This window comes from Eptatretus burgeri, chromosome 16 (assembly GCF_056783735.1).
Source record: "Eptatretus burgeri isolate ZD-2024b chromosome 16, Ebu_testis_v1, whole genome shotgun sequence".
Classification (NCBI taxonomy): Eukaryota; Metazoa; Chordata; class Myxini; order Myxiniformes; family Myxinidae; genus Eptatretus; species Eptatretus burgeri.
Genome location: NC_140976.1, coordinates 21,426,840 through 21,451,393, shown reverse-complemented (window position 1 = coordinate 21,451,393; position 24,554 = coordinate 21,426,840). Strand labels below are relative to the sequence as shown.

Below are 24,554 nucleotides of genomic sequence, written 5' to 3'. Positions count from 1 at the left end.
CTTTGATCCTGGCGCACACGGAAATGAACAGGGGTGGGGGCAAAGCAAAAATTGAACGGGGCTGGTGAACAGGGGCAGTGGGCATGGCATGGCAAAGGCAGCAGGCAAACACAGCCTGCAGAACAAGGCCGCTGCAGGCAAACACAGCCGGCAGACGAACTGGCCGGCACAGGCCTTGAAGTAAACAGCTGCTGACGATCCAGCCGGCACAGGCCTTGCAGCAAAACAACAGCTGCCGATGAAGTGGGCCGGCACAGGCCTTGCAGCAACGCAGCCAGCAGATGAAGCTGGCCAGCCTTTGCCGTTCAGTGGAGGTTGGTGGAGGGAGTGTGGTGGTGCTGGCCACTCGGAAGGCGGGCTCGGACCTACCCTACGGTCTCCCTCCCAACCTATCGCCTTTGCCTGTCACTGTCCATACCCACCCCCTTAATTTGTGAAACCCAATTTAGCCCCAACTTATTTTTTTGTTGTTTTTATGTTTACTTCCCCACTATAAATCGTCCCCGAACCCCCTTTATCGTCCTTGTTCGGCTAACCTATCCTGCCACCTGGCCTACTCCCAACCCCTACGTTCCCTTCCCGGAGGGGAATAAGGGAGAGCTCGCGTCTTGTGTCGAGGCCCAATCTAAGCCTCAGGATGGCCTCCCCAGAGTTCAGTGATCTATAACACAAAGTGGGTCCAGCGGCCCACAACGAGAGCGAGGGGATGGATGGTGCGGAGGGGTACACTTCCTATCTTCCCGAACCATTTAACTGTTAAACTACCCCGGGGCTTTCAACAAGCGCCTCTCGCTTAAGCTATTGGTTCTAAAAACCCAGATTCCCGTCGCCTGTGTTGGTGTCCTCACAATTTCAGGCCTCGCCCCCCAATTTTCTCTCCGTGCCCTCACACGGTCTCATGGCTGGGATGCGTGGCTCCCCTTGGCAGGCACGACCCTCAGCCGATTCCCCTACGATGGCACCCCCGGGCACTACACTGCCTCCGAGCCTACCAGCTCCCTAAACACCGGGGAGTGCCCCCCATAGCACCTCCCCTGAAACGCACACGTGGCATGCTGGCTTCCCGGGCCCCTTTCCGAGGGTCACCCGTGCCCACAACACTGCCCACGCGGCTAATGGCGCCCCGGGCCCCCGCACCAAGCGGGCGCACCCGTGCCCACTACGCTATCCCGGCCCCCCATGGGCCCTTGGCCTACTACGGCCGACGAGCCTGGTGCCCGGGGTACCCACTCAGCGATACTCACCTTTCGCAGCCACGCTCCCAGCCCGTCAACAGGACTCCTGCACCCCTCCAAATGGGTATCGAGCCTACTTTCCCACCAACAACAAAACGACCTCCATTTTATCAATTTAACTAACCCCCTAACTCACTCTACACTGACCCCAGGGTCCCTTGGGCGGGAGTCACTCCTCCCCCCAATCACTCATCGCACCATGCATTCCCCATTCGCTCCACTCACAACAGACCCCCTGCCCTCACTCACTCACCAAGCACATGCTTCCACTTCACTCACCAACTCTTCAACACACTCACCGCTGAACTCTGCCATCCTTCTAACTACATCCCCTAACTAACTCGTGCTCCCACGTCGTCCCTTAAACTACAGCATGTTCCTTTTAACATTACGTAGCTAAACTACGTCCCCACTACACATTCACAAGTCTGTCCATGTCCTCAAAATCAAAAAAAATCATTTCCCCACCTAAATCTGGCTACAATCCCTCTAACTAATCCATTCCACGGACTCCATGAGGACTTACCCCTGCCCCATGAAGTCAGTCTAACTAAGCTAACCCTTCCCCCTAACTAGTTTCCATCCTGTGCCCAGGTAAGGGGGTCTTCCACCCCTTGCCTGGGAATCCTGTTCACCCGAAAGCGAGGCTTGCTGTTTTTTTTTTCTTTTCTTTTTTCCTCGCGCAGCACCAGCGCGGAAACTCACAACCTGTGCACCAGCGCGGCAATTCACAGCTGCGCACCTGTGGCGTGACGTCATGGCAGCTGTTCGCCTCCCTCGTCCCTCTTGGACGGTACCATCCGGCAGGGATTCACCCTCCTGCCGGATTCCAATCCCACGTGCAGCCATGACGTCACCGTGCGCATAAAAAAAACACAAGCCCCACGTCTCGAGGGGTTCCCCACGCGAACACATGTGCTTTGCCTGTTGGAGCTTAACACACACGCCCGCGTGGAGAACCCATCCGGTCTAAATTCGTTTACCTGCCTAAACTTTGTCCGTCCGCGGGATCGGCAAATCCACCGCTGGCGTTTCCGGACCGGGACTTCACTCCCGCAAGCGAGCACGTGGGGGCCTCGTGCGTTGCACAGCACGGACCTCGCGCTCGCTGCTGGGTGAACCCGGCGCGGTTAGCAAAACATCTACAACCGCTACCCGGCTTTCTTTCCTCTGTCGCAGTCGTCGTCACCATTCAACCCACGCACTCCCGTGTGCCACGACGCTCACACTCCACTCCATCACATTCACACCGGGAGACGCGGCTGCGTGCTCCCGCATGCCAACCGACATCTCCCTCACATACCGCTCTCTCACACACACTGTCTCCCTTGCACTCGGCCGTTCACTCACGCATGCCACCTCCCTCGCACACGTGGCTCCACTCACTCGCGGCCTTCCACTCACTCGTGCCATTTCCCTCACACAAACCACACCACTCACACACGCGGGGGCACTCGCCCGCGGTGTCTCATCCACACACGGCGTGCTGGGGAGCACGCACTCCGGCACACTCGCCACCACACCACTCACACACGGGGTCGCTTCCACACACGGACGCACTCACACCTTGCACCACACACACAGGGACAGCCACACTGGGGATTCGTGTCCCCACAAGAGTCTCCGGGGCCTCTATACCCCCCAAGCTCTCCGTGCACCCGTTCGCAGCACCCGTCCCCTCGACCCAGGCCCGTAGCCAGGACTCAGTATAAAGGGCGGCATATGAAGTGGATGGGGGGGCACAATTATTTTTTTTTATTTTTTTGCTAACCCGCTATACTATTGTATTCATGCAGCATTGACACATCTATACTGAGGTTGCCGTCACATACTAACCAAATTGATCTCAGCTAGATTTAATATGTTCCGATGTTTTTGGCCTAAAATTATTTGAATGCAGGAGAGCCGCAACAAACTTGCACATTCACAATGCAAATATTCAATGATTAGACAATTGGCACCAATTCAGGTGCACTTATACAAGGTGTTGTGAAGAATTGGCATTAGAAAATTAATATACCAGAGATACAATGACTAAACGGGGGAGGTTGGCACCAGAATCAGTGCACTTTGAAATAAGATACAGTAGGCGATGACCTGCGATTATCACGTTAAACTATCAACAGCAAATACGACCAGCCTGAAGATACCACAAGGTCCGCATTTAAAGCAGTCAATTACACAGAGGTAAGGTTATGCACAAAGCACTAGATATGGGATATGCGAAGCACCAAACACAACATTTAACTTAAACATCAGAAATACAAAGCAGCCGACCATGGCGGGTGCTGACCACAACCACACACGCATCACCAGCAGTCACACACACAATCTGAACTCCTCGTATAGTTTTTATACCGCTGCACTCACTGTCAGAAGAGCTGCAGGCGACGCGTCTCGGTGTGGAATCTTATGAGGACCTTCTCCTTCCATTCATTCAGGCATTTACGTGTGAGGTCTCTCTCGAAGTCCAGCTGCACCAGTTGTGCCTTGCGTGCATGGCGCATGGACCGTCGATGGTCAGTGAAGACATTCCTCAATGTTGAGAATGAGTTTTCACACATGGCAGTGGACGCACCAAATGTTAGTCCAAGTCTCATCGCAGTCACTACACTTGGCATGGCTTCCAGCGTTTTGTGGTATGTTGAGAGGAGTTTTTGTGTTGTCAATCTCTCGTTTGGCTGCTTTTCTGTCTGTGAGCGAATGAACTGCTTTGCAATCACACACTCTGTTTCACTGATGGTTGACTTTGTTAATGTCATGATGTGCTGGAGCAATGGGGATCCAAAAACGTGCCATTTTCAGGATTCAAGTCAGCGAGTGAACGAGCGAGTTGTGTGTTGCGCTCACTGAAGCGCTGAGCGATCTCTCCAAGCACAGTGTCAATTGCACTGTAAAAAAACCCTCTGCAGTTCCGTCTTGTCATTGTCGTTGTTTTGTCCTGTCGTCTCCAAAACTACAAACTGTTCCAAGTTCTTATGCATCGTGCGTCTCCGTTTTGGTGGTGCAGGTGTGGAAGCACGAGCATCGTTGGCCTTGTTCCACAGATCAGTGAACTCATCCTCAGAGAGGAGTTTCTTCACGCACTCTGTAGCACTCGCCACCAGTTCCAACCCCGTTAGCAAGTCCATGTCCTCTGCCTGCAAGAGTCTGTTAGGGCCATCTAACAACATCAGCAGTTTTTGTACAAAGATAGCAATGAACATGAAGGCAGGCCCAGAGACTTCCCGCAAAAGCCCAATAGCCTCCATCCTCATCTCTGCACCGTAGGCGCGCTCTGCATCAATCTCCGACAGTAAGGATGTGATATCCTTAAAAGATCCTATGATCACAGACACGGTGGCTAAATGTCCCGTCCACCTTTGATCAAGAAGTCGTTTTAACCACTCACCTTTATACTGTGCAGCAACAGTGGGCTTTCTGAAGAATTTGTACAGGCAACAACAAACCTCGAGGAAATCAGTGACAGCTTTCTCTGCTGCCAGTGCGTGGATAACTACCAGATGGAGTTGGTGATTTAAGCAGTGCACATAGGGGATTTCTCTTTCCAATATCTCTTGCAACAACTTTTGCACCCCACCGTGCTTCCCAGCCATTACCAAAGCCCCGTCGTACACCTGACTTAATATTTTTGACGTGTCAAGTCCTGTTTTTGTCAGCTCTGCAATTATTAGGTCTGTCAATGTTTTTGCATCTCCAGCGTCGGCTGTAGCTATTGCGAGTAGACGCTCTTGCTTCATTTGATGCGGACACAAAGCGAATGATGATTGATATGTTCTCACATTCAGTGGGGTCCGTCGTCCCATCCACCTTGATGGTAAACCACGATGTGCCTACTTCTTCCACGATGGCATCCGTCACAACATTACTCAATGTGCAGATCAGTTCATTCTGCATTTCCGGACTGGTATGGCTTGCATTTCGTGGGATATGCTTTATTATTTCGGCTAGCTCGGTGTCTTTTTTGAGTGTGTAGTTTAAAAGCGAGAGGAAGAGCCCACTGTGCCCGTCTGACATATCCTCAAAATTATCAAGGCTCCCTCTAAAAGGTATCTGATTTTCGGCGAGAAATCCCACAACATCTATAAGAGCAGACACATAGTACCGGTTTCTATTTAGCTGGTCAGCATTGAGGAGTCTGGAAATCTCCTTACCACAATCGATGCGCCTCTTATTCTCCTTCCACCTCAAAACACAAGTTAAATGTTCCTTTGAAATTGCGTGTTTGTGAAACCCCCTGCCTTTTTCAACGGCATGTTTCCAATTCCGGTAGCCTCGCACTGTGAAAGTAGAGTCCACTGGGCCACGTGCGGTGTTAAACTTCCTACATGGATAGCAGAATGCTGCATCTGTCTGCACACTGTATTCCAGCCATTCATTAGTCTGGTACCACGAGGACACAAACGAGCGACTCTTGTTCTGCAACAGATGGCCAGGGTACCATGTAGAACAACTCGATTTGGTCTCTCACTTCCAAGATCATCGGGAAGCGGCTTGACAGTCACACCCGACCCCGAGGCCGCCGCCGAGCGTGGAAACTCGGCTGCCTGCGCTGGGGCTACAGCTGCAGGGCTGACGTTGCTGGCTTGGCCAGGTTGGCCAGCTTCTGTCGGTATTTCATCGACATGATCGTCTTTTCCTCCTCCTCCTCCTCCTCCTCCTCCTCCTCCTCCTCCTCCTCCTCCTCCTCCTCCTCCTCCTCCTCCTCCTCCTCCTCCATGTCTTTCATCTTCTTCATTTTCGTCGCTTGCATTTTTTCCTTTTCTGAGCCATTTTCGTATATCCATCATCCACGTCCTTTTCTCCTGCTGCGAGCTCGTGCTCTGTGATTCGTCCCTCGTGACTCGCGTCACTAATCTCGCGACTTGCAAGATTTCACGGTTGACGGTTTTATTTATTAAATGATCCATGCATCAAAAACAGGTTTTATCTGCATAACTTCAAATGTAAGCACAATTGCAAACACACATATTTTATATTTTTATTCTAAAATTACTTTTGTAAGATGGAGGGTTGACGGGTTGTGAAGGTCACGTGGTGCACGTGCACTTCATCTTTAATAATGTAAATTTATGTCTTTTCCTTATTCATATTATCATATTATGACTGTATTACATTTATAACTAACTTACAACCAATCAGGTAACATGCTCAATAGGGTCTCCATATCGAATATGCTGATTGGCTATTCCTTAAAACTAAATGATCTTTTCTGAGCCATTTTCGTATATCCATCATCCACGTCCTTTTCTCCTGCTGCGAGCTCGTGCTCTGTGATTCGTCCCTCGTGACTCGCGTCACTAATCTCGCGACTTGCAAGATTTCACGGTTGACGGTTTTATTTATTAAATGATGCATGCATCAAAAACAGGTTTTATCTGCATAATTGCAAACACACATATTTTATATTTTTATTCTAAAATTACTTTTGTAAGATGGAGGGTTGACGGGTTGTGAAGGTCACGTGGTGCACGTGCACTTCATCTTTAATAATGTAAATTTATGTCTTTTCCTTATTCATATTATCATATTATGACTGTATTACATTTATAACTAACTTACAACCAATCAGGTAACATGCTCAATAGGGTCTCCATATCGAATACGCTGATTGGCTATTCCTTAAAACTAAATGATCCATGATACCACAAAAACCACCCACAACATCGACATTCGACACGAGGTCTTGGCTGCTGGCGTTGGTGCTTGGACTGCTTGCGTTATTATCTTTTATCTTGTGGTCTTGGACTGTATTGTCTTGCCAATTGCTTTTGGAGATGCGGTGGGAAGCGCACACTTGTCTCTTGACTGTTATTCAAAGAAGGAAATTATTAAAGAACAGTTTATCCAAGAAGGCCTCATTATTCACCACACTGAACATCTGGAATAAGGGTTTTAGTTCACACAGGTTAACTCTTAAACAGCAAGTTCACAGTGGGCGCTTGTCCTTAAACACTAAGTTGTTCACATGGTGCAACAGGGCATAAATGGGTGGCGTACAAGTGGGGGGCACCAGATGCGCCATGGGGGGCATTGCACCCAAATGCCCCCCCCCCCAGCGACGGGCCTGCCTCGACCTCGCTCGACACGACCGAACTCACCTGGTCGTGACTCGCCTCAAGGGGGCATACTCCCTCCCCTTGTTCCTGGAGGAGGCCATCCCGCTGCTCGCACTGGGTCTCCACACGCACCACGAGCTCACCCTCATCGTCCTCCACTAACTCTGTGTGTGTGTGTGTGTGCGCGTCTCTAACCCTATCATTATCATGCAGTCTCTCCTGTATTTTTTCTGTCTCCCGTGTCTCTATACATTTTCTCTCCTTGTTCCTTATTTCTGTCTCTTCCTGGTTCCTTTTTCCTTCCCATCTGAGTCGTTCTTTCTCTCTGAGCCCCATTAGCTGTTCATTCTCCCTCCGGAGCTCCTCAATCTCCGTTGACTCCAATCTCGCTCTCAGTTTTAGTTGTTCAATTTCACACTCATATAGTTGTTGTTTTCTCTCCCACTGTTCCTCCTGCTCTTTGTTTTCCAATCTCATTGTTTCTTTCAATTGGCTCATTTCCTTCCTGTGTTTCATTCGCTGTTCTCTCACTACTCTTCCTCGTTTCCTCTCCTGTCCTTCCTTTTCCAGTTTCATGGTTTTCTTCATTTGGTTAATCTCCTTTTTGTGTTTCATTTGCTGCTGTCTCATTACTCTTCCTTGTTTCCTCTCCTGTCCTTCCTTATCCAGTTTCATGGTTTTTTTGATTTGGTTCATCTCCATTTTGTGTTTCATTCGCTGCTGTCTCATTACTCTTCCTTGTTTCCTCTCCTGTCCTTCCTTATCCAGTTTCATGGTTTGCTTCATTTGGTTAATCTCCTTTTTGTGTTTCATTCGCTGCTGTCTCATTACTCTTCCTTGTTTCCTCTCCTGTCCTTCCTTATCCAGTTTCATGGTTTGCTTCATTTGGTTAATCTCCTTTTTGTGTTTCATTCGCTGCTGTCTCATTACTCTTCCTTGTTTCCTCTCCTGTCTTTCCTTATCCAGTTTCATGGTTTTCTTCATTTGGTTCATCTCCTTTTTGTGTTTCATTCGCTGCTGTCACATTACTCTTCCTTGTTTCCTCTCCTGTCTTTCCTTATCCAGTTTCATGGTTTTCGTCATTTGGTTCATCTCCTTTGTGTGTTTCATTCGCTGCTGTCTCATTACTCTTCCTTGTTTCCTCTCCTGTCTTTCCTTATCCAGTTTCATGGTTTTCGTCATTTGGTTCATCTCCTTTTTGTGTTTCATTCGCTGCTGTCTCATTACTCTTCCTTGTTTCCTCTCCTGTCTTTCCTTATCCAGTTTCATGGTTTTCGTCATTTGGTTCATCTCCTTTTTGTGTTTCATTCGCTGCTGTCTCATTACTCTTCCTTGTTTCCTCTCCTGTCTTTCCTTATCCAGTTTCATGGTTTTCTTCATTTGGTTCATCTCCATTTTGTGTTTCATTCGCTGTTCTTTGTCTATCTCTTCGTACTCCAGCCTCAGCTTTTCTTTCAATTGGTCAACCTCAGATTCATGTTCTTTTTGTTTTCTATTCCATTATTCCTCTCGTTCTTCCCTCTCCAATCTCGTTGTGTCCTTCAATCTCCTGATTTCTCCTTCCTGCTTCATTCCTTGCTCCTTTACTTTCTCCTCGTATTCAAACCTATTTTTTTCCTTTTGTCGTTCAGTTTCAAATTCATACTCTTTCAGTTTTCTATTCCACTGTCTTTCTTGTTCCTCCTTCTGCAATCTCGTCATTTCTTTCAACTGACTTATTTCTTTCTCCTGTCTCATTCGTTCTTCCTTCATTACTCTTTCTTGTTCCTCATTCTTTCGTCTGGCCTTCGCTTCCAGCTGTTCGATCTGTACAGTGTGGTTTCTTAAAGTTTCATTTTCCGTTCTCTTCCTTTCCTCTTTTAACACTCTCAGTTCGTTTTGTAGTTCCCTCTCTTTGTTTTGGTGTTTCTGTAACTCAGAAACTTTCTTTTCTAATTCCTTTCTCATCTCCGCACACTCCGACTTTGCTTTGGCTTCTAATTGTTCAATCTGCTCAGTGTAGTTCCTTAACGTTTCATTCTCTGCTGTCGTTCTTTCTTCTCTCACCATCCTCAACTCGTTTTGTAATACCGTCTCTTTGTTTTGGTGTTTCTGTAACTCAGAAGCTTTCTTTTCCAATTCTTTTCTCATCTCCGCACCCTCCGACCTTGCTTTGGCTTCTAACTGTTCTTCCGGCTTGCGCTTGTGGTTTTCTACCCGTCTTCCCAGTTCCTCTGTCTCCGTTTTTACCTCCAGTCCCAGCTTATCAACTCTCTTCGTCATGTCTTGAAGTCTTTTCTCACACTCCACCGTTTCGACCTTCAATCCCTCCTCTGTCTCCTCCTGGCTTTCTTTTAATTTTTCTAATACCTTCTTTACCTCGTGTCTCATCTTACACGTCTCCTGAATTATTTTCTCACCCGCCCCGAACGCGGGCCTGACAGCTGTTGCACTCCCTCCCGTTGGTTCGGAGTCTCCGCCACGTGGCGTCGCCATTTTCTCGCCCACGGTCCGAGTTTCCTTTCCCCATGCCTTCATGTCTGCATTAATAATTTCATCCATTTTGTTTTCCATCTGTTGAGCATTCGTCTTCATTCCATTGCTCATGCTTTGCACGAGTTCAATAATCTGCCGCATTGTCACCTGCCCTGGCCACTCCCACTGACTACATTTAGTGGTGGGGTTATAATAAAAAAAAACTGACCAGATGAACGGCATCGATGCCTTTTCCAACCTTCTGGTACGGGTTTCTCTTGCACGGTGATCTCGTCCTGAGCCATGGATTCTACATTACTATCACACATACCTAATCCACCCGGCACCCGCTCGCCTTGAGATGCCATCTTATTTCTCGTAAAGGGTTAATTTAGCTCGCTCGTAATTTGGAGGGAATCGGGGGTCGCTCCTCTCACCTCTGGACCGATTCCCGTGAATTTAGCTGGAGACAGGAGAGCCCGTTTTCCCGTTCTCCGACACCAGTGCCGCGAGGAGGGGGATGAGTTTGTGTCCCACGACCTGATACCAGTGTTGCGGATTCGCGCCCGCCGGCGTGCGAGCGGCCACGTCACTCGAATCGCGGCACGTCGCCCACCGGACGGACAATTCCGTCGTGACCCTCTCGGACTAACGCCGGGAACTAGTTACGGGTGGGCCTTTCGGCCTCACCACGATCGTGCCAATCGGCCCCCCGCGTGGGATAGGGTTGTTCGCCAAATTCGACCAACCTAAGTACCCACACGGAGGGTAGACCGGGTGATCACACCTCGCCGCAGGTCGACTTTGGACACGGGCCACTTTAAGCGACCCGTTCCGTACTATCGGGATAACCGAGCGGTGTTATCGTCAACCTCGACGGTTCCGATTAATTATCGGGCGTATTTAGCCCACGACCAACCCTTTACGTGAAGTAAGATGGAGATTCAATTAAAGAAAAGACGAAGCGAAACGGGAAAAACAGTTCAACATAATTCACATTTATTCCGCGGCAAACGGAAGCACACATATACAATTACAACAATTATGCACAAAAAGCAAATGTAAAAGAAACACAACAATTATGCACCAAAAGCAATTGCAACAAAAGAAACACAATGCAGATCTACTACCGACTACGCGAGCACACGGCAACACTTACACAGTTTTACTTTACAGACGGCGCTGACAACACATACTCAAAAGCAAAAGAAAAAGGGGCCACCCTCTACGACAAGGAGGCAGACGGGCCTGGGGCCGAGACCGCGTGGAGCCTACCCGTCTTGTGATGAGCGGCAAAATGGTGGCGGTGCCCCGACTCCGCGCTCCTCCGCGGGTTTCGTTAGCACTGCTTGGAATGGGGTGGGAACGGGGCCCCCTTTTCGCACTATCTCAACGCGGGGGGAAACGGGGGGTTGTTGATGCTCTGGGGAAAGAGGATAGCTAGCTTGCTTGGGTCCCGCGACGAGCGACTCCACTGCGCCCTCGACCACGTTCCCGGCTTCCCCTCTCTGCAGTTCGCCGACAGACTCCGAACCCCGACAGACCGACTCTCCTCCAGACCCGTCTTGACTGCTGCTGCCACACTTCGCCGCCGCCACACCTCTCCAACTCGAGCCCGAAACAAACTCTCTACTCAATTCGCCCCGCGCTCGGCACTTTATAGTGCGACAGGAGAACCCATATGCAGATTTTCGGATCAGGATGGGCTCGGGGGCGGAGCCACGCTCGCCCATTGGACGGAGGAAAAGTGGGCGTGAATCATTCCTGATCCGCGAATTTGCATATATCGATTCTACTCCGACGCGCCTGGAGGCGGGGCCAAATCGCCCCGCACTTAATGAATGGAGGGATCGGAAGTGGGCGTGAATCATTCCTGATCCGACTTCCCCTCGGAAAGGCCGCTTTTTGCACCCGCTGCTCGGCGCGTGCCCCGCATGAGGCCAGGACAGCCTGACGCTCGGCGTTCACAAGCGGCGCGGGAATGGCGGCAGAAGGAGGAGAGGTGAAGGTGGTGGAGGGTTTATTGTGGCGATGATGGCCATGGCGACGCTTGGAATGGCGGTGATGCGATGGTTGCAAGAGCGAGTTGTGAAGGTAAAGGCCGTGGCTGTTGGCGTTGTTGTTGTTGTGAAGTGGCGTTGCGGTCGTTGGTTGTTGTGTGATGGAGGTTGAGACGTGGTTGGTTCAAAATAAAGATAGAAGAGAAAAACGGCTATCTTAAAGGGTCGCAACCCGAATGAATCACATTTATTCCCTCTAAACAACGGGTTTGGGCTAACTACACATGTACTTACAGAGATATCTCACCTACGGGACCTGAATGGTGGTTTGCGAATTTCCTCAACCACAACAATATATATATATATATATATATATATATATATATATATATATATATATATATATATATATATATATACATTGTTGTGGGCCGGGGTTCGGGAGCGAGGACGACCGCTAGACGGAGCAGTTGGGCCATCTCCCACCGAACACTGGAATTGAAGGTCGTCACTCCGGAGTCGACGGGTCGCTTAAAGGACCGTGGTCACCAATATTTTGACGGCGTGAGGTAGAGTCCACTTGTCTATTCCAATTTACCTAAGTACTCACACCATCTAACTACCGGGGAAGCCACACCCTCGGCCGGCTTTGTCCGAACCAAGTCGCTATTACCGACTCGGATCCGGCGTAACTGAGTGGGAATTACCAAAGCCGCGCCGGTCCAAATAACAATTTACGGCACAATCGGCCTCACTACAACACAAACCCGAACCATGCTAGGCCAATGAAAGAAAACACGGACAACGAACTGGAACATTTAACGCGGGGTTTATTTATAATCGGGAGGGAGACACAGCAGAGTTATCACAACTATCAGGCAGGCAAGGTATAGTGAGCAAAAGCACTTAACAATTCTACTTACAGGAGCCACACACAGACACACACACCCAAAAAGAAATGGACCCCGTGGGTCTTTATTCGGCCCCTCAGCCCAGGAGGGAAAGGCAAGCTGGGGACCAGAGTCCTGTCAGTACCTGGCCGCCTCGTGCGGTTAGGCCCGCGACTGCACGTGTGGGACCCGTGGTCCGTGGGAGCTTGGATGGCGAGCAGCCGAGACTCCAGGCTCGGCAACGATGATACGGCGACCAACATGGGGCGAAACAGGAGCAATGGCGACGAGCCCAGACACGAACCAACCGGCAGCAATGACGATTAACCACACAAACCCTTCTCACATCGACCGACAACCCTCAGAGGCCCCTGCCATTTCTTATATTGTCCCTCCTGTTGAGTGGTGGATTTGTGGTAACTTTTCCTCTCATTGGTCAGGATTCATGGGAAATCGCCGTCTGGGGTAATCTCCTTCCTCATTGGTTCGGTGCTGTCGTGGAAAAATCGCCGTCTGTCCCTGATTGAGCAAGGGACACGCCCTTGCCTTTCCGGGTGGGGTCTTGATCAGGAGCGATGGAAGCTCCGCCTATGTCTGTAGCCAGAACATGTGCGTAATGGCGTCGCATGCGAATAAATGAAGCAATGGGGGGGGGGGGGGAACTGATGTAAAAACGAACTAGAAAGAAACTCGCAGCACACATGTAATTCCCATTAGACATAGGGAGGCATCTATCTACACACACTTATCGAAATAACTAAGCTTTGGGACTGCTGTCTGTTTCTGTGCTAATGGTTTCCAAATTCGCAACAATATATACAGTCGGGAGAACAAGTATTTGATACACTGCTGATTTTGCAAGTTTTCCCACTTACAAAGCACGTAGAGGTCTGTAATTTTTTTTTTATCAAAGGTACACTTCAACTGTGAAAGACGGAATCTAAAACAAAAATCCTGAAAATCACATTGCATGATTTTTAAATAATTAATTTGCATTTTATTGCATGAAATAAGTATTTGATACAACAGAAAAACAGAACTTAATATTTGGTACAGAAACCTTTTGTTTGCAATTACAGAGATCAGACGTTTCCTATAGTTCTTAACGAGCTTTGCACAGACTGCAGCAGGGATTTTGGCCCACTCCTCCATACAGATCTTCTCCAGATCCTTCAGGTTTCGGGGCTGTCGCTGGGCAACACACTTTCAGCTCCCTCCAAAGATTTTCTATTGGGTTCAGGTCTGGAGACTGGCTAGGCCACTCCAGGACCTTGAGATGCTTCTTACGGAGCCACTCCTTAGTTGCCCTGGCTGTGTGTTTCGGGTCGTTGTCATGCTGGAAGACCCAGCCACGCCCCATCTTCAATGCTCTTGTTGAGGGAAGGAGGTTGTTGGCCAAGATCTCGCGATACATGGCCCCATCCATCCTCCCCTCAATACGGTGCAGTCGTCCTGTCCCCTTTGCAGAAAAGCATCCCCAAAGAATGATGTTTCCACCTCCATGCTTCACGGTTGGGATGGTGTTCTTGGGGTTGTACTCATCCTTCTTCTTCCTCCAAACACGGCGAGTGGAGTTTAAACCAAAAAGCTCTATTTTGGTCATCAGACCACATGACCTTCTCCCATTCCTCCTCTGGATCATCCAGATGGTCATTGGCAAACTTCAGAGGGGCCTGGACATGCGCTGGCTTGAGCAGAGGGACCTTGCGTGCGCTGCAGGTTTTAATCCATGACGGCGTAGTGTGTTACTTATGGTTTTCTTTGATACTGTGGTCCCAGCTCTCTTAAGGTCATTGACCAGGTCCTGCCGTGTAGTTCTGGGATGATCCCTCACCTTTCTCATGATCATTGAGGCTCCATGAGGTGAGATCTTGCATGGAGCCCCAGACCGAGGGAGATTGACTGTTATCTTGAAATTCTTCCATTTTCTAATAATTTCACCAACAGTTGTTGCCTTCTCACCTAGCTGCTTGCCTATTGTCCTGTAGCCCATCCCAGCCTTGTGCAAGTCTGCAATTTTGCCCTTGATGTCCTTAGACAGCTCTCTGGTCTTGCCCATTATGGAGAGGTTGGAGTCTGATTGAGTGTGGACAGCTGTCTTTTATGCAGATAACGAGTTCAAACAGGTGCGGTTAATACAGGTAATGAGTGGAGAATGGGAGGGCTTCTTAAAGACAAAACTAACAGGTCTGTGAGGGCCGGAATTCTTACTGGTTGGTAGGTGATCAAATACTTATTTCATGCAATAAAATGCAAATTAATTATTTAAAAATTGTACAATGTGATTTTCAGGATTTTTGTTTTGGATTCCGTCTTTCACAGTTGAAGTGTATCTATGATAAAAAAAATTAGACCTCTACATGCTTTGTAAGTGGGAAAACCTGCAAAATCGGCAGTGTATCAAATACTTGTTCTCCCCACTGTGTGTGTGTGTGTGTGTGTGTGTGTGTGTGTGTGTGTGTGTGTGTGTGTGTGTGTGTGTGTGTGTGTGTGTGTGTGTGTGTGTGTGTGTGTGTGTGTGTGTGTGTGTGTGTGTGTGTGTGTGTGTGTGTATATATATATTGTTGTGGGATGGGGGTTGGTGGCGAGGAGCGAACGCTAGGTGGAGCAGTAGAGTCGTCTCCACCAAACACCTGGAATTGCAAGGTCGTAACCCTTGGATAACTCCAAAGGTCATGGGTCACTTAAGGACCGTGCTCGCCAATTCTCTGACTGCGTGGGGTTGGGTTAATAGCCAAATTTCAATAGCCATAGTTAATAGCCAAATATACCTAAGTACCCACGTCGTCAAATTACCGGGGAAGTCACACCCTCGACAGACTCTGTCGAACCGGGTTGCTCTGGCGTGCTGAGTGTAACCGAGCGGAATTGCCAAAGTCCGTCGGTCCAAACGACAACTTACAGCCCAATCGGCTTACTGGTTCTCAAGCACGAACCGTGCTGGGTCAATAATAGAAAGCACAACAACGAGCTGGTACATTGAACAATTGGGGGTTTGTTTATAATGGGGCAGGGGAGCACAAAGAGCAGAGTTAAACCGACTATCATAAATGCAATTTACAATGTACAAGGCACTTAAACAATTGCTACTTTATTGACTGGGCCCACAGACACACACGTACACACCCAAAATAAATCGTGGCCGTGGCCTTGATTTGACCCTTCTGCTCGGGAGGGAAGGCGAGCTGAGGGTAAGAATTCGGTCCGGCACCTTTCCACCTCGTGCGGTCCGGTCGAGACAAGCTGGTTCAGGGGGGGGGGGACTCGAACCCACACCTTCGTCGCCGCACCGGGGACCGTGCTCTCCAACCAGCCACACACCAACGAACCAAGACCAAGGAGAAGACCAGAGACGACAATGACCCAGGATCAGACGCACAAGCCAGCACCAAGATCTGCGACCCCCAATACCAGCGCTCCGGAGCCTGGCGTTCCTTTTATTTCCTTTCTTGTGCGGGGTGAGAAAATTGCCATCTGAGGCATCTCAACCCTCATTGGCCGGGGTGTCGTGGGAAAGTCGCCCTCTGTGGCAATCTCAACCCTCATTGGCCGGGGTGTCGTGGGAAAGTCACCCTCTATGCGTGATTGGACAAGGCATGCCCCTGCCTTTATGGGCGGAGTCTCGATCTGAGGCGATGGAAATCTCCGCCCACGTACGTGGCTGGACACGCGTGTGTAATGGCGCGAAGTGAAGGAGTGATTGTTTCGGTTGGCTGGAGGCTCGATTTGTATTGCAAAAACACTGACTAAAAAAGTAACTTGCAGCGCACACATGTAATTCCCATTAGACACAGGAAGGGGACCCTAACTGTAAACACATACTTATCGAGATAACTAAACTTGGGGACTGCTGTCTGTTTGTGTGTAAATGGCTTCCAAATCCGTAAATATATATATATATATATATATATATATATATATATATATATATATATATATATATATATACATATATATATACACACAGGTAGTCGTCGACTTACGACCTCTGCGACTTACGACTTTACGACCACATTTTTTTTTATTTTTTTGTATGTAAAATATACGTTGTTCGACTTACGACCGATTGGTCAGAACCAATTGCGGTCTTAAGTCGACGACGCCCTGTATATATATATATATATATATATATATATATATATATATATATATATATATATATGTATGTATATATATATATATATATATATATATATATATGTATATATGTATATATATATATATATATATATATATATATATATGTGTATGTACCGGGCGTAGTGGCGTGCACCTGTAATCCGGCTACTCGGAGGCTTGGGTTGGAGGATCGCTTGAGGACGGGAGCTCTGCGCTGGGCCTTGCTATGAGAGGGTGTAGGGCAGCCCAGAATCATGGCGAAACCCAATCCTTATCCCTGTGTCGTAAGAGGCGACCAGGGTTACGTCAGGAAGGGCATCCGGCGTAAAACCTATGCCAAATCAGTATGCGGATCATCCGCTGTGGCGACCCCTAACAGGAGCAGCCAAAAGAAGAAGAAGATATGTACAGTATATATTAATATAGAAGAAGATATGTACAGTATAAATATTAATCTATATTAATATTTCGGCATGCCCCTTTCTTTGTTCCACCATCAGATTTTTGTTACTGCATGAAATGAAACAAGATTTGGCACATATACTTATGATATTATTGTGATATGCCTTAAGAGGCCCCTCAAAATTCGTTTTGATGCATTTTCACAAACTCCAACGGATTCCATTCAAATTCGGTACGATTATGGCTTTTGGTCCAACTTTGGTCATTGGCTATAATTTTTTTCCAGAACACTTCCGATATTCGAAAAAAAAAAAATCGATAAATCAATATCCCTTATGGGATTTTTCCATTCAAATCCACTCAAGTTTAAGGCCTACGGGGGACGCAAATTTCCACTTTGCCCTGGGCGCTGTTTACCTCTGCTACGCCAAGCTGTTAGGGTTAGGGTTTGGGTTAGGGTTAGCTACCCTAACACTAACCCTAACGCTAACAACTAACCCTAACCGCTAACAGCTATTCAGGAAATTTGCAAGAAAGCCCGGGCAACATCGGGCTTCATTGCTAGCCCGAGCAACGCCGGGCATTACTACTAGTATATATATATATGTATATATATATATATATATATATATATATATATATATATATATATATATATATAATATACGCACACTGTATGGAATGTGCTTTCGAGCACATTCCATACAGTGCGTGCGGTTCCACCATTACGCACGTTGCCCGCGCTCACACGACTCCGCCTAGCTTGTGCGCGGGGCAAACACCAATATGTGTCGGATATTGAGGTTAAAAAGGAACAAGCCGCTTCTACTCGCACACTCGTATCCTGCCAAACATGGCGTGGAGTCGTCTTTCTTGGCCTACGTACGCGTTTCGTGCAGCGTGGGCGTCGTGCTGGCCTTGTTTCCCATGCCGTGAAAAAACACCATTCGTGCAGCCTCTTCAGAGGCATTTATTCTCATGCCTTTTTAATGCAACCGGCAATTCTCCCCAGACCATCGGAAGCTCGAGTTGACAACCCCACACTGCCAAGCACACATGACTCGCCGCACACGCCGGGTTTAGGGCTCGCACGGGAATGAGGATTTCTGTGCAGCAGATCCCTTACCGCGGCGCCGCACACGCTGATCTCCACAAGGCCCCACCTTTCAGCGAAGACGCATGTGGCTGATTTACCTCAGGAATAATCAGAAAAGAAGAAGAGTAGGGAAGAAATGAAGGAGAAAATGATTTAAGCAACCCAAGCTATTAGATCATCGCAACGCACTCCCTTGTTGTCCCACTAAACAAAAAGAAGAGGACCATCTACACGTATAATAATGGAATCACTGTCTTGGGACACTATCTGTTGTATGCATGCGGTTCCGAGAACTGCAACAATATATATATACATACATACATGCACATATATATATATATATATATATATATATATATATATATATATATATATATATATATATATATATAACTAACATACATATGTGTGTGTGTGTATGTATGCCATGGAGCATTCCCCCTAAACGTATTGGTGGCGCGTTCGGGTACCGCGTATCAATTATACCAAGGTACCGAGAGACTGTAGCCTCAACTCCTCTCCTGTCTTGCTTCAATTCCTCTTCATCGGGGTGTGTGTGTGTGTGTGTGTGTGTGTGTGTGTGTGTGTGTGTGTGTGTGTGTGTGTGTGTGTGTGTGTGTGTGTGTGTGTGTGTGTGTGTGTGTGTGTGTGTGTGTGTGTGTGTGTGTGTGTGTGTGTGTGTGTGTGTGTGTCCGTCCTGGCACCCGTCTATGTATAATAAGTAAGCCTGCCGAAGATTGTTGTTATTATTTTCAGGTTAGGTCTGCTCTGCATCCGCTTTCATAAGTTGCTTCTTTATTGCTGCACCACACCTCTCTTCCCTATCTCTGCACAACACACCCTAATAAATTTATTGACTGCACCACGTACTTTTCCTCGCCCCATTGCAAATAAATTATTATTATTAGAAATGTTCCCTACTCGTTTTTGTGTTTTCCTTCATTGGTCGAGCATAGTCCAAATCTTAGCTTAGCCGGGACTTTATTCCCAACGATCCGTTCCTCTTAGCCGGTACGTCCTTGGCAGTGTTGCTCGGCTGCATCCGATCTGGTAAAGTGATCCGGTTCGGACAAGGCTTACTTAGGGTGTTCCCCGGTAATTAAATCGCGTGATTAATGAGGTAACCCGCTTAACCCATCGACGGGAGGACCCTCAGTCACGCGGTTGAGTTATTGGCGTCCATAGTCGGTTAAGCGACCCGCCGTGTCACAGAATTATCCGTGTGCAACGGCCTACAATTCCGGAGAGTCTGGTGGGAGCCGAGATAGCTTTCCCTCGTCTTCTCACCCGACCCCCAGCCCGCAACAATATTGTTACGTTTGAAGGGGGGGGTATGCATTCAAAGGCTAATTAGGATGTTTAATTAGGTATGCCATGCTGTTAGAGTTTACCAGGATCTCGATGTAATAAGTAGCAATTCAGTGGTGATAAGTTGTCTAGTAAATGTCCATTTCTTCAAGGGGGAAATGATAATTGTCACGTAATTAGATAGGGACACGGGATTGGGTAAGTGTGTCTGTGTAAACCCCTTTTAGTAGTCCCTGGAGGCTTGCCGTGACGTCACAGGACAGTGCTGCGGATGGCTCCGCCCCGTGATCACGATAGGCGGAAGGCGACGGCGGTGGGCCAATAAAACGGCTCGATTGGAAGTGACGAGGACGGGAGGATAAAAAGGTTCTGTTCGGGGTCGAAAAGGAAGAGGAAGATCGGTACCGAAAAACCGTTCTGGTGGAGGCTGTTGTGCTGGGAGCGTGCTTTTTGTTGCGCTGATTCGGCCCTGGTTTCATCGTGTCTTGTAGCCTTGCTGAGCCTCGTGCCTCACCTTGGTTGGCTCTGGGGTTCTGCTGGCTCGGAGTACGGGGTTGAACGGCGGGCAGACCTGCCTCCCTCTCCTGCTCGCAATTTGGCGCCAGAACTGGTTCCCTGGCAGCTGTGAGCGGACTTGGGCCAAGACCAGGAGGTCGACAGCACCACGGTTTCTCCTGCCCCCCTGACGAGAGCAAGGCCAGCTCGTCCGACGCCAATCCAGGGACTGTTGCGTCCACACCATGGTCCAGCCTGACCACCAGGAATAGCTTGTGTGTGTGTGTGTGTGTGTGTGTGTGTGTGTGTGTGTGTGTGTGTGTGTGTGTGTGTGTGTGTGTGTGTGTGTGTGTGTGTGTGTGTGTGTGTGTGCACCTGGCGCCTTAGAGGGTTTGAGATTTGTATATTCATTGGAATTGTCTGTGTTTTCCCCACGCCCGATCCCACACCATCCCGTCGAATCGCCCCGGATCCCTCTTCTTGCCGAGTCTTGTTATTTCTGGTTAGAGGAATAAACGTTATCAACTCAGTGAAAAGCGACTCGTGCCACCTTCCTCGTCCCGTTTGCGGTAGAGCGATTAGAACCGCTATCTTTGGGTTATAAATAAATAAACCGCCTCCATCGTTTCGGCTCATTCTACGTTGGCGGGACTGTTCAAGTCCCGTGAACGTCACAATATATATGTTATACTGTGGTATGGTATTCTGTCAAGTTAGCAACCACACAATCCTGTCATCCTCTTCCCACTACATCCTTCTTATCCTTCCTCCTTTTCTTTTCCCAACCTTGCCTTTCCCCCTCCTTTTCTTTTCCTATCCTCCCCATCCCCACTCATTTCCTCATATCCCTTTTCCCCTTTCTTCCTTTTAAGTTGAGGTGAAGGTGGTTGGGATTATCTATTGTTTAGAGCAGCGTTTCTCAACCTTTTTACCCTTGTGGAACCCTTGAAATAGTTTGTCTCAGGGAACCCCTGCATAAACATTATTATATACCATTATTAATATCTGGCTCTTTTATATTTTTATTGTAGTTCACGTGGTAAATATATATTTTTTTCTGGATACCTGGTTTAAGGAAAAAAAATGACCCCCTTTTTCTCAAATTTATTGGCAATGAAAAAAAAACACTGCTCGTTTGAGATCTCACCGAGGTTTTAATTCACAAAAAAAAAATCTGTAAACGCACACAAAAAATATACATAAACAACCAATATCACATACGTATAAAACATAAACATAACGAAAGTATATAACTATTACAATAACAGTTTATTGACAATTTTGAAAAGACACCGTGCATGCGTCCCGTACTTGAGTCAGTCACTCAATGCACGAATCCGCCGCGTACAGGACGTCCACTAACCAGTGAGGGCGGTTTCACACTGGCACCATATAGACATCGTTAAATACATTCCCTATGGTTGTTATAGTTGTAAATAATAAGAGGTTGAAGCCTCTATTATAATAACCAAGGAGTTTCCAATAATATGCCGTACGTGTATAGTAAAATTACGAAGATTAAATTAAACAAAAACTACTCAAAAATACATTAACCTATTTATTACTGTTTCTCATGGAACCCCTCACGACCTCTTGCGGAACCCCGGTTGAGAAACACTGGTTTAGAGAGAGGCACAACCAACTAATTTCCACTCCATCAATTTGAAACAAACAAAAGAATAGATAGCCGTAAGTGACATTGAATTTGTGTTTCACAAAGTTCCTCATGCCTGCTATACTCTTCATGATAACAAACATTCATAAACCGATCACTGCAATTATTATGGCAAGTTCGCAACATAAATGAGTATGCTATATCGTATTTCACAAATTAACTTTGCTCTTGATTTGAGGAGACGCTGGCTATTAATTTTCAATTTGTAGATGGGTTGATGTTGAAGTGAAGCACCACCACAAGCACCTCCTTGGTGGTGAATTTCTCGCTGAAAGTGTAATCCTGCATATTTTTCTTTTTTTTTTCTCCTCCCTAGGCTGTTGTTATGATTATCCTCATCTGGCTTTACTACTCTGACCCCGTAGCCCTCCTGCCCGCAAAGTGGCTTTCACCACTGGAGAAGCTTGTTGCTTTTCCCACAGGGATTCCGGGTGAGTACAAGACGCTGGTTCATCTTCTCGTCGCTGGATTTCGAGTTGCGACGTTGATCGAGGATGAGAAATATTTTGAGCGTTTGTGTACTTGTCTTGGAATTCTTCCCATTTGACCAGTTCAAGCAGGAAGTGCTTCCTTTGGAGAGGATGTAAAATCGACTGCCATGTCTGCAATTCATGCTTTAAATAGACAAGCCATCTTCTACAAAACTAGGGCTTTAGTCTCCTTCCCTGTTTAAATTTTAAATTATTCTTATGGATCTAGTTTCTTGATCATGTTGCCTCATCAGGATCCTTTCCTGTCCATATAACTGTTGTGCAATTCTGTGAGGCTCCTAGGTCTAAGGGTGACATCAAAGATGGTGATTGTGAATGTGGCCTGAACCTTGTTTTGAGCCAATTTAAGCTGTCTAAGCTGACCAGAACAACTGAAAATTTCTTACCAGCCAGGAAAATGTTGTCACTAAGCTTTGTTTTGATTGGAGAAAAATTCTGACCTCCAAATGAATCCCTACATAAGTATGATGTTTAATTCTGTTAATCAACAGTGATGTAAACATATATTTTTCCAATGTTTGTGCACAGGTGGTGTCGGGATCACGTGCTGGCTCATCGTGTGCAATAAAATTACCAATCTCATCTTCCAGCCATTCAGCTGAGGGACTCGCTCCTTTGGTCGTCTGATTGTGGCCTCAAACGACACCCACGTTCAGTTGGCTGTGACCTATGCTGCCCGTTTTGTTTTGTTTTAGGGGGGGAGGAGTGTTGCCTTTGCTGCTTTTAGCTTGTGCTAAGATTTTCAGATTAGATTGGCTGCTTGGGGTCATCAACATATTACATCGGCAAAAATGGAATTTGATTCCTTCTCACTCCCCGTCCTAATTTTTCTCCATCTTTATATGCACAGCTTGTGCCTCTTCAAATGTATGCATCGGGTCCCTGATTTTCCTTCCAAAAATTCTTACTTCTGTCGATCACAAATTGATGGTCATTTAGTGGGTGGAAAAAGAAACCTGAAGGTTGCAATCCTATCTACAGCACTGTGGACGATAAGGGTGCTCCGGTATCTTTCTTAAAATGTAGGGCTTAAGCAGGTAGCAAGCAGAGTGACCACTCCTCATTTTCTTAAATGCCAAGGTGAGCCAATGAAAAAAGCCAAGAATTCACAAGGTTTCGGAAAAGCGATAAGAGAAAACCAAGACGTCAAGATCTTGTGAAAAAAGCCAAGGAGTGGTCACACTGGTAGCAAGTAGAAGTAACGAATAAACTAATTTATTTACCCCCTTCTAAAATCACTGTGTGCTCTATCTTTATAATCTCAAGATTGAATAAGGATTCCCACAAATCACATTAACCAAACAGAAGTTTAATGAATACACACAACTTCTGGAGAAACATAATCTGAGTGAACACCTTTGCTCTGCATGCATTTTGTTCATACTTCCTGTGAATACCGCATGTAGGTGTAGGTTGCTCTACAGCTAATATGGGGTGAGATGGAGGTCACAGGGTTGGAGGGGGGGGAGGAGAAAGAGGCCTACTTGGATCAAACATAACATTTGTCCACAGCTTTCACAATGTTTTTGATTGTTTTTATAATTGTGATGTCATTGATGCTGGCACATGCCATTAAGGGCTGTTTGACTTCAAAGTAGTTTGGTATATAAAGATCATATTGACTCTGAAGACCTCATTAAAAGAAGAATAGGAAATGATTTGTTGACTTTCATGGTTTGTGCATTTGTTTGAAACATCTTCCCTTGGTATGCACAGCAGAATGCATCTCCAAGAACTGTCTCACCACCCATCCCCTTCCTCTCCCAGCATTTGTAAAACAATAGATGGTCCCTCAAGGAATTGTTTTTCCAACATTAAGGTCTTGTAAAATGGTTTATTACTTCCTCGGAGTAATGCTCACATTCCCTTTTGGATGTTCTTGCTTGATTTTTTTTGATTGTCATAAAAATCTGACATTACTTGTTCCTCCTGTAGCTTTCCTGATGGTTATTATTATTTATTTTTTGTATTTATTTCCTTATTTGTGTGGGACAAAGTAAATAAAGAAGACAAGTATATTCCTTGCATGTCATTTTGCGCAACAAGAAAGGTGTTGCGGACTCTTGTCAGCTGTGGTTGAAGCAAAATGTCTATCAACAAAACTAAAAGAAATGATGCACAAAAGCGTTTGGTGTTGGGCAATTCTTACCTCGTTCATACAGCTCCTCGAGTTGTCACTGCTTGGCTGATGGATTGCTCCAGAAACACTGAAGACTGGAGAGGTAATGAACATTAAGATGCCACACCGTAATCACCAATATTGAACTCGCTGCTGTTGAAGATTGATGAATCGAGAAGAATACAGAGAGTCACGAGGGGAGGAAACAATG

General features: G+C 47.0%; 1 protein-coding gene across 2 annotated transcripts in view; it reads left to right on the top strand.

The window, feature by feature from the left end:
* The window catches only part of GET1 (guided entry of tail-anchored proteins factor 1), a 57,032-nt gene extending 32,790 nt beyond the window's left edge, over positions 1–24,242 (top strand). For both annotated transcript variants that reach the window (XM_085860107.1, XM_085860106.1), the window contains 2 exons: positions 22,050–22,164; positions 22,753–24,242. In XM_085860107.1, coding sequence (XP_085716233.1) covers positions 22,050–22,164; positions 22,753–22,826 — 189 coding nt within the window. In that variant the 3' untranslated portion in view covers positions 22,827–24,242. The remainder of the gene's footprint in view (positions 1–22,049; positions 22,165–22,752) is intronic.
* Positions 24,243–24,554: the final 312 nt, after the last annotated feature.